At 34.6% G+C, this 21,887-nt stretch overlaps 1 protein-coding gene across 1 annotated transcript in view; it reads left to right on the top strand.

Annotated features, from left to right (window-relative positions):
* Positions 1–21,887, top strand: part of lrba (LPS-responsive vesicle trafficking, beach and anchor containing) — a 503,640-nt gene that overhangs the window by 113,190 nt on the left and 368,563 nt on the right. Inside the window, exons 21-22 of the mRNA XM_062033425.1 lie at positions 10,198–10,321; positions 10,403–10,595. Of these exons, the coding sequence (XP_061889409.1) occupies positions 10,198–10,321; positions 10,403–10,595 (317 nt within the window). The remainder of the gene's footprint in view (positions 1–10,197; positions 10,322–10,402; positions 10,596–21,887) is intronic.

Raw genomic sequence — 21,887 nt, 5'->3', positions numbered from 1 at the left:
ACATATGATAGAATATATTAAAGTGATTGCAACTAATCAAATGGAATATAAATGCATAAACACTATTAAAAAAAATACACATGGTTTATATTAAACTGAATTAGTTTGAAATGGATATTTGTGTATTTAAATTCATACACAAATTAAATAACAATATAATTATATTTGTTGTCCGCATGAAGTAAGGTACAAATATCCTATCAGTTTAATATTGCGATCGACACAAGCAATATAATAAAAAATGTGTTAAATAAAACGTACGATATATACTAGGGATGTCCGATAATGGCTTTTTGCCGATATCCGATATTCCAATATTGTCCAACTCTTTAATTACCGATACCGATATCAACCGATACCGATATCAACCGATATATGCAGTCGTGGAATTAACACATTATTATGCCTAATTTGGACAACCATGTATGGTGAAGATAAGGTACTTTTTTTTTAAAATTAGTAAAATAAGATAAATAAATTAAAAACATTTTCTTGAATAAAAAAGAAAGTACAACAATATAAAAACAGTTACATAGAAACCAGTAATGAATGAAAATTAGTAAAATTAACTGTTAAAGGTTAGTACTATTAGTGGAGCAGCAGCACGCACAATCATGTGTGCTTACGGACTGTATCCTTTGCAGACTGTATTGATATATATTGATATATAATGTAGGAAGCAGAATATTGATAACAGAAAGAAATGGGGGGGAAGGAGGTTTTTTGGGTTGGTGCACTAATTGTAAGTGTATCTTGTGTTTTTTATGTTGATTTAATAAAAAACAACAACAACAACAACAACAAAAAAAACAGATACAGATAATAAAAAAACCGATACCGATAATTTCCGATATTACATTTTAACGCATTTATCGGCCGATAATATCGGCAGGCCGATATTATCGGACATCCCTAATATATACGTATGTATGTGTGTGTGTGTGTGTGTGTTTATTTATATATATATATATATATATATATATATATATATATATATATATATATATATATATATATATATATATATATATTTACACATACACACACATAGAAGGGATCAGGGAGAGTGACAAGCTAACAGCCAATCAGGCAACAGGATGAACTATCAAATTTGGTTGCGTCGCCGTCTTGTTGTCCCGGCAATGATTCTCTGCATGGAGCGAGGAGAGAAACTAGAAATTAGTGGTGCAGAGAGCAAAGATATTGTCGATAAATCGGAAAAAGTCACCTCGACAGTATGGCAGTTTAAAAAAAAACAAACAAAAAAAAAAAACGGACCGTAGTCACGCTAAAGACCACACCATCTTAACCGCGCTCACCCTTTAGAGCACAGAAAAGACTTTTCTCATGTTTACATTTTCACTCTTTGCACTATTTTGTTACACTTCATTAAATAAATAATAAATGATAAATGGGTTATACTTGTATAGCGCTTTTCTACCTTCAAGGTACTCAAAGCGCTTTGACAGTATTTCCACATTTACCCATTCACACACACATTCACACACTGATGGCGGGAGCTGCCATGCAAGGCCCTAACCAGCAGCCATCAGAGGCAAAGGGTGAAGTGTCTTGCCCAAGGACACAACGGACGTGACTAGGAAGGTAGAAGCATTTCTTATGTATTCATTGTTTTTTCACCTTTGTTTTAAGAGGTGTTAAGTGTTCGATGATTTTAGAATTTTTTATATACATTTCGGTGTTTTCAAATATTTGTGTGGACATTTCCTTTCTGCTTTGAAAGCTGAGGGGATTATAATCAGAAGAAAGTTACATTTTAAATACAAATGTTTACATTTAATATGTTTCCCCCCTGGTCCTTATTTCAAATGATAATTATCGATATCGACCGATATAAAACACTTGTATTGTGATATACTGTAGTTTTCAGCCATATCGCCCTGCCCTAGGGTATAGGTAGGACCACATATCTATGATCGATCAATCAATCAATGTTTATTTTTATAGCCCTTAATCATGAATGTCTCAAAGGGCTACGCAAGCCACAAAAACATCAGATCCCACATCAGGGCAAAAAAAACCTAAATGTAATAATGTGAGAGTCCAGTCCATAGTGGAGACAAGTCAGCAGTGCAAAGACGTCCCCAACTGATACAGTTTTTTTTACTTTAGTGTACGGGAGTATCATAACTTCGGAGGTGGTGACACCCCGGACAAGGACTAGATCTATCGTATTACCGTTGCGATGCATGGGTTCATTTATTATGAATGTTTACATTTTCACACTTTGCACTATTTTGTTACACTTTATTAAGCATTTCTTATGTATTCATTGTTTTTTCACCTTTGTTTTAAGAGGTGTTAAGTGTTGAAGTGGCGAAGTTGATAGAGTGGCTGTGCCAGCAATCGGAGTGTTGCTGGTTACTGGGGTTCAATTCCCACCTTCTACCTTCCTAGTCACGTCCGTTGTGTCCTTGGGCAAGACACTTCACCCTTTGCCTCTGATGGCTGCTGGTTAGCGCCTTGCATGGCAGCTCCCGCCATCAGTGTGTGAATGTGTGTGTGAATGGGTAAATGTGGAAATACTGTCAAAGCGCTTTGAGTACCTTGAAGGTAGAAAAGCGCTATACAAGTATAACCCATTTATCATTATTTATTATTTGTGTAAGACCACACCTATCAATTATAGTCTGGAGCGCCACGCACGGAGGGTCTGATGTGGTATTCATATGGATATTAAAATCCCCCATTATAATTATATTATCTGCATGCATCACTAGATCAGCCACAAACCATGAAAATTCACTAATAAAGTCCAAATAGGGCCCTGGGGGCGGTAGATAACAGCCAGGTAGAGAGGTAGCGGTGTGACAGACCTCATAGTAAGCACCTCAAATGATTTATATTTATTACTTAGGTTAAATTATGGGTTTAAATATATTCTCTTGTTTTGTGAAAAAAACCCTGAAATGGACTACTGGTTTGTTCCAGGATCAAACTGTTCATACATTTTTCCATAAACTAACATTTTAACCCTCTTAAAGCTTGCTAGCTTATGTCTCGCAGTACGAGCATGCAACTTAAAAAGAAATGTAGGTCCATATTTCTACACAGGAACATGGCATAAAGTCAAACATCCAGTTTTAATCTGACAAGGTCCCACACTGATGATGTGCAGCCATGAGTGTGTTCAAGTCCAAGCCTTTCAGACCAGGCCAAATGGATCCCGGAGCACTTTCCTACACGCTGCGGTTTGTTTTTGTTTTTTTCATGCGCCTTTTTTTAATTTAATCTGTGACAAACTCTCAAAATGGCCCTGTGATTGCAGTCTTTAGTAACGTCAGAGCCAATCCAGCAAACCCAAGAAAGGGCCGTTTCCCTCAAATTAACTGAAAGGGAAAGGACCCAAGCAGAAAAATGCAAAGACGTGTAGTACACCGTCGTCCTTCCCCCCCCCGCGCGTGTGTGCAGGCAGGGCTAATTATTCTGGCGGCGAAGGCTCAGCGACTCATAATTTGAGTGACTAAGGCGTAGAAACAACATAAACGGTCTGCCGGTGCCAAGGTCTGACGAGACCCGGCGTGTAACCCAAACCTCTCTTGGAAGCAAACGACCGCTGACATTGTCTCGATATTTCATCTAAACGCTCTCCGTGCTTCAACTGCGGCCAAGCCTTCCACCAGGGCCCGTGAGTCAAGCAGTACCAGAAGCATGACTGTAAGATAGCCATCTATATGTACCTACCTACGTTTCCTGCACCACCGCCGCCGCTTTCCAGGTGTGCCCGCAGTCAACAATTGGACATACTTTGTGACAGAATGATTTGCACATGTTCAGTCCGATCTAGAACTTGCTTTTGGATTGCTGGAGTTATATAAACAAAGTAGAGCCCTGCCGACTTTCTCCTCAGCGTTTGCGCCACGCATATTCACACTGCAAAAAGTCGGTGTTCAAAAACAAGAAAAAAGGAATAAAAATGAGGGGTATTTTATTTGAACTAAGCAAAATGATCTGCCAATAGAACAACAAAATTTGGCTTGTCAAGACTTTCCAAAACAAGTAAAATTATCTAACCTCAATGAACCCAAAATAGCTTAAAATAAGTATATTCTCACTAATAACAAGTGCACTTTTCTTGGTAGAAAAAAACAAAACGTTTTTGCTAAAGATGTCCAGGCCGATATTATCGGCCGATATATGCGTTAAAATGTAATATCGGAAATTATCGGTATCGTTTTTTTTATTATCGGTATCGGTTTTTTTTGTTTTTTGTTTTTTTTAAATGAAATCAACATAAAAAACACAAGATACACTTACAATTAGTGCACCAACCCAAAAAACCTCCCTCCCCCATTTACACTCATTCACACAAAAGGGTTGTTTCTTTCTGTTATTAATATTCTGCTTCCTACATGATATATCAATATATATCAATACAGTCTGCAAGGGATACAGTCCGTAAGCACACATGATTGTGCGTGCTGCTGCTCCACTAATAGTACTAACCTTTAACACTTCATTTGACTCATTTTCATTCATTACTAGTTTCTATGTAACTGTTTTTATATTGTTTTACTTTCTTTTTTTATTCAAGAAAATGTTTTTAATTTAGTTATCTTATTATTATTTTTTTTTTTAAAAGTACCTTATCTTCACCATACCTGGTTGTCCAAATTAGGCATAATAATGTGTTAATTCCACGACGGCATATATCGGTTGATATCGGTATCGGTTGATATCGGTATCGGTAATTAAAGAGTTGGACAATATCGGAATATCGGATATCGGCAAAAAGCCATTATCGGACATCCCTAATAAAAATGAGGGGTATTTTATTTGAACTAAGCAAAATTATCTGCCAATAGAACAAGAAAATTTGGCTTGTCAAGACTTTCCAAAACAAGTCAAATTAGCTAACCTCAATGAACCCAAAATAGCTTAAAATACGTATATTCTCACTAATAACAAGTGCACTTTTCTTGGTAGAAAAAAACAAAAAGTTTTTGCTAAAGATGTCCGATAATATCGGCCTGCCGATATTATCGGCCGATATATGCGTTAAAATGTAATATCGGAAATTATCTGTATCGTTTTTTTAATTATCGGTATCGGTTTTTTTAGGTTTTTTTTGTTTTTTTTAATTAAATCAACATAAAAAACACAAGATACAATTATAATTAGTGCACCAACCCAAAAAACCTCCCTCCCCCATTTACACTCATTCACACAAAAGGGTTGTTTCTTTCTGTTATTAATATTCTGCTTCCTACATTATATATCAATATATATCAATACAGTCTGCAAGGGATACAGTCCGTAAGCACACATGATTGTGCGTGCTGCTGCTCCACTAATAGTACTAACCTTTAACAGTTAATTTTACTAATTTTCATTCATTACTAGTTTCTATGTAACTGTTTTTATATTGTTGTACTTTCTTTTTTATTCAAGAAAATGTTTTTAATTTATTTATCTTATTTTATTATTATTTTTAAAAAGTACCTTATCTTCACCATACATGGTTGTCCAAATTAGGCATAATAATGTGTTAATTCCACGACGGCATATATCGGTTGATATCGGTATCGGTTGATATCGGTATCAGTAATTAAAGAGTTGGACAATATCGGAATATCGGATATCGGCAAAAAGCCATTATCGGACATCCCTAATAAAAATGAGGGGTATTTTATTTGAACTAAGCAAAATTATCTGCCAATAGAACAAGAAAATTTGGCTTGTCAAGACTTTCCAAAACAAGTAAAATTAGCTAACCTCAATGAACCCAAAAATACCTTAAAGGCCTACTGAAACCCACTACTACCGACCACGCAGTCTGATAGTTTATATATCAATGATGAAATCTTAACATTATAACACATGCCAATACGGCCGGGTTAACTTATAAAGTGACATTTTAAATTTGCCGCTAAACTTCCGGTTCGAAACGCCTCTGAGGATGACGTATGCGTGTGACGTAGCCCGGCGAACACGGGTATGCCTTCCACATTGAAGCCGATACGAAAAAGCTCTGTTTTCATTTCATAATTCCACAGTATTCTGGACATCTGTGTTCGTGAATCTGTTTCAATCATGTTCATTGCATTATGGAGAAGGAAGCCAAGCAAGCAAAGAAGAAAGTTGTCGGTGCGAAATGGACGTATTTTTCGAACGTAGTCAGCCACAACAGTACACAGCCGGCGCTTCTTTGTTTACATTCCCGAAAGATGCAGTCAAGATGGAAGAACTCGGATAACAGAGACTCTAACCAGGAGGACTTTTGATTTGGATACACAGACGCCTGTAGAGAACTGGGACAACACAGACTCTTACCAGGATTACTTTGATTTGGATGACAAAGACGCAGACGTGCTACTGTGAGTATGCAGCTTTGGCTTTTTTTTGCGTATGTACGTAACTTTTTTAAAATATATAAGCTTTATGAACCTTGGGTTAGGTGAACGGTCTTTTGGGCTGAGTGATTGTGTGTGTTGATCATGTGTTTGAATTGTATTGGCGTGTTCTATGGAGCTAGGAGCTAGCAGAGGAGCTAGGAGCTAGCATAACACGTACCGTACCGTAAGTGCGCGTCACGTACGTAACTTTTTAAAAATATATAAGCTTTATGAACCTTGGGTTAGGTGAACGGTCTTTTGGGCTGAGTGATTGTGTGTGTTGATCAGGTGTTTGAATTGTATTGGCGTGTTCTATGGAGCTAGGAGCTAGCAGAGGAGCTAGGAGCTAGCATAACAAACACGCAGGTGTTATTATGCAGGATTAATTTGTGGCATATTAAATATAAGCCTGGTTGTGTTGTGGCTAATAGAGTATATATATGTCTTGTGTTTATTTACTGTTGTAGTCATTCCCAGCTGAATATCAGGTACCGTGAGTATGCAGCCTTGGCTGCTAAACATTCGATAACTTGACCGTATGTGCGCGTCACGTACGTAACTTTTTAAAAATATATAAGCTTTATGAACCTTGGGTTAGGTAAACGGTCTTTTGGGCTGAGTGATTGTGTGTGTTGATCAGGTGTTTGAATTGTATTGGCGTGTTCTATGGAGCTAGGAGCTAGCAGAGGAGCTAGGAGCTAGCATAACAAACACGCAGGTGTTTTTATGCAGGATTAATTTGTGGCATATTAAATATAAGCCTGGTTGTGTTGTGGCTAATAGAGTATATATATGTCTTGTGTTTATTTACTGTTGTAGTCATTCCCAGCTGAATATCAGGTCACCCCCGGCTCTCACAGCATCTTCCCTATCTGAATAGCTTCAACTCCCCACTAGTCCTTCACTTGCACTTTACTCATCCACAAATCTTTCATCCTCGCTCAAATTAATGGGGAAATTGTCGCTTTCTCGGTCCGAATCTCTCTCACTTCATGCGGCCATCATTGTAAACAATAGGGAACTTTGCGTATATGTTCAACTGACTACGTCACGCTACTTCCGGTAGGTGCAAGCCTTTTTTTTTATCAGATACCAAAAGTTGCAATCTTTATCGTCGTTGTTCTATACTAAATCCTTTCAGCAAAAATATGGCAATATCGCGAAATGATCAAGTATGACACATAGAATAGATCTGCTATCCCCGTTTAAATAAAAAAAATTCATTTCAGTAGGCCTTTAAAATAAGTATATTTTCACTAATAACAAGTGCACTTTTCTTGGTAAAAAAAACCAAAACGTTTTTGCTCAATATGTTGAAAAATATTCTTAAATGAAGTAAATGCTAGTGCCATTATCTTGACATAATGATATGCGCTCGGCATTACATTTCTTGAAACCAGCAAACTTATACTAAAAAATAATATATTGTTCTTAATGGAAAGGCATCAAGGCAACCGCTTGTTACTCTCGGGGTCTCCTAGCCGCTCAGGCAAATCATATTGTCTAAAAATGCATTTTTCCATGGATAACATGACATCATCGCGCCAAGTGCGTGCTCTTTCAGTCAATTAGTGCGCATATATACAGCCCGGCTCCCGGCCACATTTTTTTAATTGTCATTTTGAGGAATTTATCTGAATGTGCATGAACTATTTCTGTTAAAAATGGTTTGAAATGTCAAATGTTGCCAACTGTACTACTATATGAGTACGTATTTTCCATTGTTTCATTGAAAATAAAACAGCATTTGGCTGTCATCTGTTTTAATTATGAGACACAATTGTCTCAAAGTCATGATTTTTTTTTTCATGCTTGAAATAAGAAACAATGACTTTAAAAAAGTAGTTTTCTACTTGTGAGTGTTGATGACACAGCTTTGCAACAGTTGATATTCTAGTTTCAAGCATGTTTTACTCAATATAGCTCATCAAATCTCAGCAACAAGCTGTAATATCTTACTGACATCATTTAGGAGCAAAACACTTCAAACAAGTAAAACACTCTAACATCAAATCTGCTTAGTGAGAAGAGTTATCTTTTTAGACAGAAAATAAGCAAATATCACCCTTATTTGAGATATTTAATATTACTTAGATTTCACTTTTTGCAGTGCACGGATTTCTTTCATTCCTAATTACCAGGGGCCGTACTTATCAAGCTTCTTAGAGTGCCATTTTACACTTAAGTCCTGAGAATTTGCGAAATTTAGTCCTACTCTCAAACTTAACAATAAAAGCTTTTTATCAACGTTCTTAAGTCTAAGAATCACTCCTACTCTCCACGATATTTAAGAGACCTTCAGAGGTGTCTTAAGTGGTTAGGAGTTGCCAGCAGGGGATGGCACTGAGGCGAGAGAGACGTGCGCGATCGTTCAGGGAACGGAACAATGTTTTTTTTTTTTTTTGATGACGAGCAGCTGGTCAAACGGTATCGTTTAGACAGAGCGGATATTATTTTTGTCACAGATTTAATACTTTTCGATTCCTTGTTGATTTCTGCATGTGTCTGCAGTGGGCTAGTATATATAGAGCCACCCACACCAGTTTCAAATTAGTTGCCTAATTAATGAATTGGAAAGAAAATGTTATGACAGTAGCGTATGTGTGTGGCCGTGAGGTGAGTGACGTCAGTGAGTGTGTGGGCGATAGAAGAGAGGGAGCGGTAGCGTGAGTGCCGGCGGGGACTAGTTTGTTTTGTATTATTTTGTAGTTTATTGTCAAAATATACACTCCCATTGTCCACTTAAATATTTCCAAGATATTTCTTTATTCTTAGACAACGGATTCCCTTCCGTGATTGGTCATTTCTATGGACACAGAAATGACGTCACCTAAAATTGCGTTTACGGCACATAGTAATGTCGTAATTCAGCTCTGAGTGTGACACTTAAGATTCAGTCCTACACTTCGCTGAAAGTGTGAGTAAGACGCTTCATAACTAACTTTTAAGTGCAGCTTTCAGCGAAGAATTTATTTACTCTTAAGTCAACTCTTAGCAGACTTCTTAGGAGTAATTCTAAGAAGCTTGATAAGTACGGCCCCTGAAATGTGTCCCCAATGAAAATGAAAGGGCTGATGCTGTAAACTGTCCTGATACAATCTATTCACTTCCGACACAATATAATTACTGGCCTAAACCGATACTGATACAGTTCAATATCAGCACAAATCACACATAATAATTAATAGAGTAGAATGTTAGAAAAGTCAAACATAGAACAATGCTATGTATTAAAAACACAGTAGGGGTGGGAATCCTTGTCACCTGGGGTGATGATTCGATTTAGAATCGATTCTCGATTCGACACGATACTCTATTCAAATTGATATAATATTTATAATTCAACTTTTTCGAAACAGCGTATAGGTTCGAAAAGCACCTTCTGGTTGCAAAGAGATGTTCTATAACCCTCTTTTTAAAAATCTTTTTTTTTTTAATTTTTTGTACATTTTTTTAAATTAAACAATTTTTTTTATTTAATTTTTATAATCTTTTTTAATTTTTTAAAATTTAATTATTATTATTATTATTATTATTATTTGTATTTATTTTTTAAAAATTTTTAAAAATGTTTTTTAAAATTTTTTGTAATTTAATTTTTTTATTTTTTTTAAAAAAAATTTAATTTTTTTTTTACTTTTTTAAAATTTTGTTAAGTTTGTAAAATACATTTTTGAAAATGATGAATTGATTCAGAATTAGGATGAATAAGAATCGCGATTCAGATATGATTTTTTTTATTTATTTTTTGTTCATCCCTATTATTTAGCTCCCAAAATATTAGGAACCGTCCTCAGCATGACGTTCAAGTTGAAATGTGTTTCTTTATTTTGGATTTTAGAGATTCTGAAAGTCATAGCCGCCTTGCTAAAAAGCTCCCCGTCGTCGCCTGAGAGCATGGAGGTGCGCAAGGTGTTCTTGTCCGACATGATCAAGCTGTTCAACAACAGCAGAGAGAACCGCAGGTAACACACACACACACACACACACACATTCACACACGCAGTGGTACGATTCAACGGCGCCGTCTGGGTCTGCCTTCCCAGGAGCCTGCTGCAGTGCTCGGTGTGGCAGGACTGGATGCTGTCGCTGTGCTTCATCAATCCACAGAGCAGCGAGGAGCAGAAAGTCACGGAGATGGTGTACGCCGTCTTCCGCATCCTGCTCTACCACGCCATCAAGTACGAGTGGGGCGGCTGGCGGGTCTGGGTAGACACTTTGTCCATCACACACTCCAAGGTCAGAGCACTCATTATCACACATGTTTAGACACAGCTTTATTCATCTTTATCTGCAGCCTTTTGCATTATCTCCACCGAGGAAGTGTTGTTTTTAACTTGAACACAAACTAAATTAAACAAATATATTGGAATAATATTTGAAAGAACATTATTTATATAACATTCATGATTCTAAAAGTTGTATTTATGTGCCCATTACATTTTGGTAAAAATCCCCCTGTTAAAATAATTTTAAAATTAAATGTAAAATCTGCATAAAAATAATCTACCCTGAAAATGTTTTCACTTTAAACTAAATGTACTTTGAAATATTTTATTAAATATTTTTGTATAAAATATTAAGTATTATATATTAAAAATAAAAAATATTAAAGGTAATATTATAATACATATAATAATAAACCCATACATACTAATTAGATATTAAATAAAATAAATACATTGAATGAAATATTACTATTTATTAAATATTTATACATTTTGGTGACAATCCACAGTCTAAAAGTGTTTTAAATTAAAATCTGCATAACAATAATCTACTCTGAAGCAATTTCAAATAAATGTACTTTTAAATATTTGATTTAATATTTTTGTATTATATATTCTTTAAAACAAATATTAAATGTAATATAATACATATAATAACAAATAAATAAATACTAAGGAGATATTCAATCAAATAATCTAAATTAAATAAAAATTACATTCAATGAAATATTACTATTACATATTTATAAATTTTGGTGACAATCCACACTTTAAAAGCGTTTTAAAATAAAATCTGCATAAAAATAATCTACTCTGAAACACTTTCAAATAAATTTACTTTTGAATATTTGATTTAATATTTTTGTATTACATATTAATAATACATATTATATATTATTTAAAACTATATATTAAATGTAATATTATAATACATATAATAACAAATAAATACATTCTAATACATATAATAACAAATAAATACATTCTAATGAGATATTAAATCTGCCTGTTTGCATTTTGAACTAAATTAGCTTTGAAATACATCAAAGACAAAATATGTCAAACTGCATTGCACGATTACTACAAAACATAAAAAATATTTAAAATGTTTCCAAAAATGCCCTGTATTACCCCGTGGAATCCACTTTTCTTAAAACTCCTACATCTTGATGTGGCAACTCTTCATGCAGGTGTTGTAAATGTGCCAGAATGAGATGGCATTCCTTGCAGGTAACGCCTTCCTACATTTTCACTTGGTCCATTCTTTTGTGGAGTTGGACGTAAAGCACTTGTACATACACAATCTGTATGTTTTTAGAAATTGTGCATCATTTCACAGATTCAATGTCAATTTGGCAGATGTTATTTACCTGAGAAACTGTGTACGAATAAAGAAATCACCTTTTTTATTATTTTTCCACCAAGGAAGTATAGCTTTCATCCCAAACACAACATAGATTAAACAAATACATTTATATATATATGTGACAATATTATAAATAAAATTATTTTTAACATTTTTATGATTCTAAAATTATTATTTATCGGCAACAATCCACATTTTAAAGAACTATTTTAAAATTAAATGTAAAATCTGCATAAAAAAATTATTCTGAACACATTTTTACTTTAGTTTTCACTAAATTGGCTTTTAAATACATCAAAAGCAAAATATGTCAAACTGCAGTGGATAATTACTGAAACATCCATCCATCCAATACAAACATTTCTTTTTTCTGATGTAAAAACTCCCCACATAAAATTATTTTGAGAATATTTCTAAAACTGTTATTACCAGTATAACCATGTATAATTCACTTTTTTTTTTTCTTAAATATTTAATTTTATTTGCAAAAATCTAACAGAACATTAACCAGTCCAATAAAATAATACTGTATAGAACAGGCCTTGGCAATTATTTTAACGGCCAAATTTAGAGAAAAAAATGTGTCTAGGGGCCGGTATACGTGATTTTTAGGAACACTAAAACAAAACCTCACAATAATGTCTGAATGCTAAAAACGTTATGACAGACCGCCTTAAAAATGGAATGGAATTAAAAAAAAATTCTACTGAATGAGACACCCAGAATGTACATGAAAATAAAGAATGTGGGACTTACAATATTAACTATGAATGATAAAACACTGAATATTGACAACATATGAACGTCACACCCCCTCTCCATCCACATATTTTACAATCAACCGAAACGCAACAAAAACGCAACAAACACAGCGAAATAAGAACGTGAAGGGTAAAAAATAAACCCACCTACAATCTATGTGATATATCACTAAACTTTAGAACTTTGTTGTAAAAATTTCCTTCCGCGTCTGTCCCTGACACCCGCATTTCAGGCTGTGGAAACACTCCCAACCCACACTGGTTGGTGCCTCGTCTGAGCTGCTGTGACGTAGATTACCATAGTAATTTATTAGATTACCATAGTAACTAATTAGATTACCGTAGTAACTACCGTAATTTCCGGACTACAAGCCGCTACTTTTCCCCCTCGTTCTGGTCCCTGCGGCTTATACAAGGGTGCGGCTTATTTACGGCCTGCTCTTCTCCAACACCGACGAAGAGGATTTCGGTGGTTTTAGTACGCAGGAGGAAGACGATGACACAATGATTAAAGACTGACTTTTCATATACCGGTAGGCTGGTTATTTTGATAACGTACAGGCGAGCACTTTGTATTACTTTGCACCGTTGTATTATTTGTACTCTGCACGAATGCTGTTTGCCATGTCAAAGATGTGAAAGTTTGATTGAATGATTGAAAGATTTATAGTTAACAAATGGGACGCTTTGCGTTCCCAAACAGTCATCTCTTTCCCGACAATCCCCTCCGTGGTAGCAGGAACCCCTATATACTACGCTAATTACACATCAAAACCCTGCGGCTTATAGTCGGGTGCGGCTTATATATGGAGCAATCTGTATTTTCCCCTAAATTTAGCTGGTGCGGCTTATAGTCCGGAAATTACGGTAATTAGATGACCATAGTAACTAGTATATCATGAAAAAGTGCATATTCCAACCATTGAAATACTTAGTATAGTTGAAGACTTCCGGTCATTAGAAAACATGACTGCACATCATAATGGCAGCTACACTTTACATCTTAAAGATCTAGAAACAATTATTTAGGAATGTCCGGCGGGCCGGATTGAAAAGGGCCGCATGTGGCCCCCGGGCTTTAATTTGCCCAGGTCTGGTATAGAACAAGCCCAACTCCAAACCAATCCCCAGCCCCGCAACAATTGAAAAGACACACAACACTAAAAAAAAACAAAAGGTCAAACAAAAAAGTGTCAATAATAATACCAATACAAACAAACAAATTACTGTTATTATTCCTCAATATTTCCATCACAGCCATGAATAAAAAACAATAATCAGGCATGTGATTTTTCCGTATAAAGTCGGAATTCCGTCTTTTTTAATTTCGGGAAAAAAATAAAAAATTATCTCCCGTTTTTCCTTTTTTTTTCGACCCTAAATCAAGATTCGAGACGTAGTTTATATTACGCCGTAGTTGATTAGTCGATATGTTCCTTGTGACCAATCAGGACATCTGTTATGAATGATGACGTTAATAACGTCATCATTCATAATGGTTATTAGCGGCATTTTCCATATGTAAACAATGTCGGTTCTCGAGAGAAAGGACGCTTTACGAGTAAAATAAATTAATAAACATGTCAAAAATAAGTTTCGATGGGACTGGATGGAAAGGGAAATCACTGATACTGTTGGGAAGAAGGAAGTTACGACTTTGTTCGGTGATTTTATTCGGAAAATCGATCGTCCCGGAAAGGTTTTGTGCACGCGGTGTCATGATAATATTGAGTATGGATCACGAGGTCTCTTTGGAAGTACATGCGAAACGTCAAAAACATATGAAACAACTTGAAGCAAGGAAAACAAACTTTTCACTAGCTGCTACTTTTGGATGTCAACCGAAAGTGAGCAAACCTTACGGACTTCATCTTGTTTACATTGACAACTGCCGTAGACATGGAGAGGAAAGATCCGCCCACTTCAGTTGCAGACAGGGTTGTTAATAATGAGGTAAGCTAAACAATATTTGCTTGCGAAATACGAATGCTTGTTTTAAATATTAACCAATTATTGCTTAGCGAAATATAAATGGGTTTTTCTAAAAATAAAAAGCCACGTGAAAATATATTATGAAATTACAGAAATTCAAAGAGTCGCATTATTGATTCTAGTTAACAATTTATTTGAAATAAATTTGCATATAATACTATTTTGTAATATTAAGTTCTTATGTAGTCTGTTGAAACTATTGTCAGTGGTGTAACAATCTTGAAGGTAAATATTTTCACACTTGTTTCATGCAATATGTCAGAGTCCTCACATTATTATTATTTCCTATTTTCAAATATGAGTAAACAATACTAAACATGTTTAATTATTTTCATAAATGTATATCCTATTTTGGCGAAAAGAATGAAATGTTTACATTACATGACATGAACTGAAGTAATGTGGTAATACTGTAAATAAACTAGATAATAACACTGATCAATGTGACACCTGTGGATGTGAAATGAACACAAGATGTAAATATTAGTGACTAAATACTGTTGGGACTGAACCATATACAGTGATTCATGTTTTCATGTCTTTAAACACTAAAATATTTTCTTCAAATGGTGCTGTCTTTGTTAATTTTAGCATGTTAAATTGGTGAAAGACCAGGAGCTTCGGGGGGCGTTGCCCCCCTTGTCCCCCCACCAGGGCACCTGGACCTGGCCTTCGTCCCCCAGACCCCCGGAAATGTTTTCAGTCTTTTTCATTGTGGTCAAATCACATGCCTGAATAATAGAGTCAAAGTGGTTTACACTTGCAATGTGTCTCATCAACTTTACAACACACTGATCCATGATATACCAGAAAAATAAAACATAGTCATATTTGAGATGAATTTGATAGTTAAAACAAATACATACAATGGATCTCATATTCCAAGATATTATCTCATCTGAATGCATTTTTTTGTATTGTTTTTTATTCTTTGATGACAAACGACTGAATTGATGCAGATCTCCAAGAATTCCCTCGTCTTAAAACCCCAACATCTTGACTTGCAGAGGTGTTGTAAATGTGCCACGAGAGGGTAACGCCCTCCTAGATTTTCACTCGGTCCGGGCGCTGGCCTTTCCATTCTTTTGTTGAGTGTGATACATAATCTGTACGTGTTTGGAAAATCACCGCTTCAAAGTGATTGTACCTGAGAAGCCTTGTTTTCATTGAACCTGACCCATCACAGCTAAACTGCGGTGCAAGCAGTCAATCCTCCCCTCCTCTCTCTTTATTTACATATAGAATATCTTGTCATTCACGGCGCACCAAACAAAATAAACCTCTGGCGCTTTTTTTTTTAATTTGCAAAAAAGCTCTTGAAGAAAGTCATTGCGGGTATCGCCTTACGCTCCTCTGTTCCAAAACGGTGAAGTAACCACGGGTCGGTGTGGGATTGTGGTCTGGGGAGTGAAGGCTGAGTTAAAGACATGCGTGTGATACATGTGCAGCGGGGGGTTGATGCCAGTAGGGGGCGCTGGCAGACTGTCTGGGTCCCTCCCACCACTGATTATACTGTTAAGAACCTGCAAAACAATGATCACACTCCACCGTGTGCATGGGGGGGTTCAACATTTTATTTATTTAAGCAGTGTTGCAAAAGCTCTTCACTGTATAATAGTAGTTTTAAAAAAACAATAACAACAATCTATTTTATTTATAAGTCACTCTCAAAACATATTTGGACACTTTACACACAATGGTTAAAAAGAACAAATGGTATTAGCGGCTTGGAGGAAATAATTCAGCAACAAATCAAATAGAGAATAAATAAAAGCTAAACCGTATTGTTTCAACACGAGTCTGTTTTAATATAAATGTTTCCATTTTAATACATTTTCTTGAAAATACATTATATGCATATGATATGATAAATATGTGTCCTGGTTTTAAGCTTGTTTTAAGCATTGAAAGCTTCCCCAAAATATATCAAATTTAAAATAAAATAAAAATCTACCGTATTTTTCGGAGTTTAAGTCGCTCCGGAGTATAAGTCGCGCCGGCCGAAAATGCATAATAAAGAAGGGAAAAACGTATATAAGTCGCACTAGAGCAGGGGTCACCAACGCGGTGCCCGCGGGCACCAGGTCGCCCGTAAGGACCAGATGAGTAGCCCGCTGGCCTGTTCTAAAAATAGCTCAAATAGCAGCACTTACCAGTGAGCTGCCTCTATTTTTTAAATTTTATTTACTAGCAAGCTGGTCTCGCTTTGCCCGACATTTTTAATTCTAAGAGAGACAAAACTCAAATAGAATTTGAAAATCCAAGAAAATATTTTAAAGACTTGGTCTTCACTTGTTTAAATAAATTCATTATTTTTTTTACTTTGCTTCTTATAACTTTCAGAAAGACAATTTTAGAGAAAAGATACAACTTTAAAAATGATTTTAGGATTTTTAAACACATATACCTTTTTACCTTTTAAATTCCTTCCTCTTCTTTCATGACAATTTAAATCAATGTTCAAGTATTTTTTTTTTTATTGTAAAGAATAATAAATATATTTTAATTTAATTCTTCATTTTAGCTTCTGTTTTTTCGACGAAGAATATTTGTGAAATATTTCTTCAAACTTATTATGATTAAAATTCAAAAAAATTATTCTGGCAAATCTAGAAAATCTGTAGAATCAAATTTAAATCTTATTTCAAAGTCTTTGAATTTATTTTAAAAATTTTGTTCTGGAAAATCTAGAAGAAATAATGATTTGTCTTTGTTAGAAATATAGCTTGGTCCAATTTGTTAAATATTCTAACAAAGTGCAGATTGGATTTTAACCTATTTAAAACATGTTATCAAAATTCTAAAATTAATCTTAATCAGGAAAAATGACTAATGATGTTCCATAAATTATTTTTTTAAAGTTTTTGTCTTCTTTTTGAATTTTGAATTTTAAAGAGTCGAAATTGAAGATAAACTATGTTTCAAAATGTAATTGTCATTTTTTTCTTGTTTTCTCCTCTTTTAAACCATTCAATTAAGTGTAAATATAATTAATTATTAATAATAACAGAGTTAAAGGTAAATTGAGCAAATTGGCTATTTCTGGCAATTTATTTAAGTGTGTATCAAACTGGTAGCCCTTCGCATTAATCACTACCCAAGAAGTAGCTCTTGCTTTCAAAAAGGTTGGTGACCCCTGCACTAGAGTATAAGTCGCATTTTTTTGGGAAATATATTTGATAAAAGCCTACACCAAGAATAGACATTTGAAAGGCAATTTAAAATAAATCAAGAATAGTGAACAACAGGCTGAATAAGTGTACGTTATATGAGGCATAAATAACCAACTGGTATGTTAAAGTAACATATTATGGTAAGAGTCATTCAAATAACTATAACATATAGAACATGCTATACGTTTACCAAACAATCTGTCACTCCTAATCGCTAAATCCCATGAAATCTTATACGTCTAGTCTCTTACGTGATTGAGATCAATAATATTATTTCATATTTTACGCTAATGTGTTAATCATTTCACACATAAGTCGCCCCTGAGTATAAGTCGCACCCCCGACCAAACTATGAAAAAAAACTGCGACTTATAGTCCGAAAAATACGGTAATTCATTTAACTCACAAAACTGTTGTAGTACCTTGGAATGCATTTTAAACCATGGATTAAAATTAAAATTGATATACTAATATAGTAATAAATCCATCATGTTCTACTGCATTTCCACTGAAGTCACCAAACTTTTTTTTTTCCCTCACTGTGGACTTTAAGTGTTTGCTTGATGGTTAAAATAACTTTAAATTAGCCCTAACTGAATGTCTTTATTTACATTTGATAAGAATGGTAATTAGACTGGGACATTACAAACCTTAACCACCTGCAAAGGGTGGGGTTTTGTTATGAATAGGGGTTTTATTGACTACACTTTTATCCAAATCTTCACCATACACCAGACCTGGGCAAATTAAGGCCCGTTAAGCTTTTCAATGTGGCCCGCGAGACATTCCCAAATCATTTTTTTAACATCTTTAAGATGTAAAGTGTAGCTGCCATTATGATGTGCAGTCATGTTTTCTAATGACCGGAAGTCTTGAACTATACAAAGTATTTATTTCAATGCTTGGAACCTGCGCTTTTGCATGATATTTTAGTGACTAGTGTTGTCCCGATGCCAATATTATTTAGATACTTTTCTAAATAAACGGGACCGGAAAAAATTGCGTTATTGGCTTTATATTAACAAAAAATCTTAGGGTGTGGCGGACCGGTACTTTTCAGAGGCAGTATGGTACCGAATATGATTAATTAGTATCGCGGTACTATACTAATACCCGTATACCGTACAACCCTACCAGTGACTATGGTAATCTACGTCACAGCAGCTCAGACGAGGCACCAAGCAGTGTGGGTGGGGAGCGTTTCCACTGAGTGTTTCCAGAGCCTGAAATGTGGGTGTCAGGGACAGACGCAGAAGGAGATTTTTTACAAGAAAGTTGTAAAGTTTAGGGATATATCACATGTATCAGATTGTAGATGTTTTTTGTTTTCTTACCCTTCGCGTTCATATTTCGCTGTTTGTTGCATTTGGTTTGAGTGTAAAAATGCAGAAATATGGGGAAATAACTACAAATGTGCGCTACATTCGCTCACCGTGTTACAAAAAAGATCAGTTAGAATTAGGGATGTCCGATAATGGCTTTTTGCCGATATCCGATATTCCGATATTGTCCAACTCCTTAGTTACCGATACCGATATCAACCGATACCGATATCAACCGATACCGATATCAACCGATATATACAGTCGTGGAATTAACACATTATTATGCCTAATTTGGACAACCAGGTATGGTGAAGTTAAGGTACTTTAAAAAAAATAAAAAATAAAATAAAATAAGATAAATAAATTAAAAACATTTTCTTGAATAAAAAAGAAAGTAAAACAATATAAAAACAGTTACATAGAAACTAGTAATGAATGAAATTGAGTAAAATGAAGTGTTAAAGGTTAGTACTATTAGTGGAGCAGCAGCACGCACAATCATGTGTGCTTACGGACTGTATCCCTTGCAGACTGTATTGATATATATTGATATATAATGTAGGAAGCAGAATATTAATAACCGAAAGAAACAACCCTTTTGTGTGAATGAGGAGGGAGGTTTTTTGGGTTGGTGCACTAATTGTAAGTGTATCTTGTGTTTTTTATGTTGATTCAATTTAAATAAAAAACCCCCCCCCCAAAAAACCGATACCGATAATAGAAAAACCGATACCAATAATTTCCGATATTACATTTTAACGCATTTATATATTATCGGACATCCCTAGTTAGAATAATACATAATGTTGGATATAGAGAACATACAAACCCTTTATTTATTAAGTCAAAAATATTAAAGTTTGATGATTTGGTAAAATTGCAAACAGCTAAAATGATGTACAAAGCAAACTATAACCTGCTACCAAAGAATGTACAACAATTCTTCTCAACTAAAGAGGAGAAATATAACCTTAGAGGAAAAAATAATTTAAAACTAGGGATGTCCGATAATGGCTTTTTGCCGATATTCCGATATTGTCCAACTCTTTAATTACCGATACCGATATCAACCGATACCGATATCAACCGATATATACAGTCGTGGAATTAACACATTATTATGCCTAATTTGGACAACCATGTATGGTGAAGATAAGGTGCTTTAAAAAAATAAAAAATAAAATAAGATAACTAAATTAAAAATATTTTCTTGAATAAAAAAGAAAGTAAAACAGTTACATAGAAACTAGTAATTAATGAAAATGAGTAAAATTAACTGTTAAAGGTTAGTACTATTAGTGGAGCAGCAGCACGCACAATCATATGTGCTTACGGACTGTATCCCTTGCAGACTGTATTGATATATATTGATATATAATGTAGGAAGCAGAATATTGATAACAGAAAGAAATGGGGAGAGGGAGGTTTTTTCGGTTGGTGCACTAATTGTAAGTGTATCTTGTGTTTTTTATGTTGATTTAATAAAAAATTTAAAAAAAACCCCAAAAAACCCGATACAGATAATAAAAAAACCGATACCGATAATTTCCGTATTACATTTTAACGCATTTATCGGCCGATAATATCGTCAGGCTGATATTATCGGACATCCCTATTTAAAACATTTATATGCACGTACAACACTTAAAACTTTTAGCATATCAGTATGTGGAATCAAATGATGGAATGGATTAAGTAAAGAAGTTAAAAATTGTACTGATATGATCCACTTTAAGAGGTTGTTCAAAATAATAGTGCTTACAAAGTACAAAGAAGAAAAATTATGAGAAATACTTCTAACTAGGGATGTCCGATAATGGCTTTTTGCCGATATCCGATATGCCGATATTGTCCAACTCTTTAATTACCGATACCGATATCAACCGATATATGCAGTCGTGGAATTAACACATTATTATGCCTAATTTGGACAACCATGTATGGTGAAGATAAGGTGCTTTAAAAAAAAAAAAAAAAAATAAGATAACTAAATTAAAAACATTTTCTTGAATAAAAAAGAAAGTAAAACAATATAAAAACAGTTACATAGAAACTAGTAATTAATGAAAATGAGTAAAATTAACTGTTAAAAGTTAGTACTATTAGTGGAGCAGCAGCACGCACAATCATGTGTGCTTACGGACTGTATCCCTTGCAGACTGTATTGATATATATTGATATATAATGTAGGAAGCAGAATATTGATAACAGAAAGAAATGGGGGGGAGGGAGGTTTTTTGGGTTGGTGCACTAATTGTAAGTGTATCTTGTGTTTTTTATGTTGATTTAATAAAAAAAACAAACAAAAAAAAACGATACAGATAATAAAAAAAACGATACCGATAATTTCCGTATTACATTTTAACGCATTTATCGGCCGATAATATCGGCAGGCTGATATTATCGGACATCCCTATTTAAAACATTTATATGCACGTACAACACTTAAAACTTTTAGCATATCAGTATGTGGAATCAAATGATGGAATGGATTAAGTAAAGAAGTTAAAAATTGTACTGATATGATCCACTTTAAGAGGTTGTTCAAAATAATAGTGCTTACAAAGTACAAAGAAGAAAAATTATGAGAAATACTTCTAACTAGGGATGTCCGATAATTGCTTTTTGCCGATATGCCGATATTGTCCAACTCTTTAATTACCGATATCAACCGATACCGCTATC

Source organism: Entelurus aequoreus, linkage group LG22 (assembly GCF_033978785.1).
Source record: "Entelurus aequoreus isolate RoL-2023_Sb linkage group LG22, RoL_Eaeq_v1.1, whole genome shotgun sequence".
In the NCBI taxonomy this organism is placed as follows: domain Eukaryota; kingdom Metazoa; phylum Chordata; class Actinopteri; order Syngnathiformes; family Syngnathidae; genus Entelurus; species Entelurus aequoreus.
This window is presented reverse-complemented; position numbering and strand designations above follow the sequence as displayed.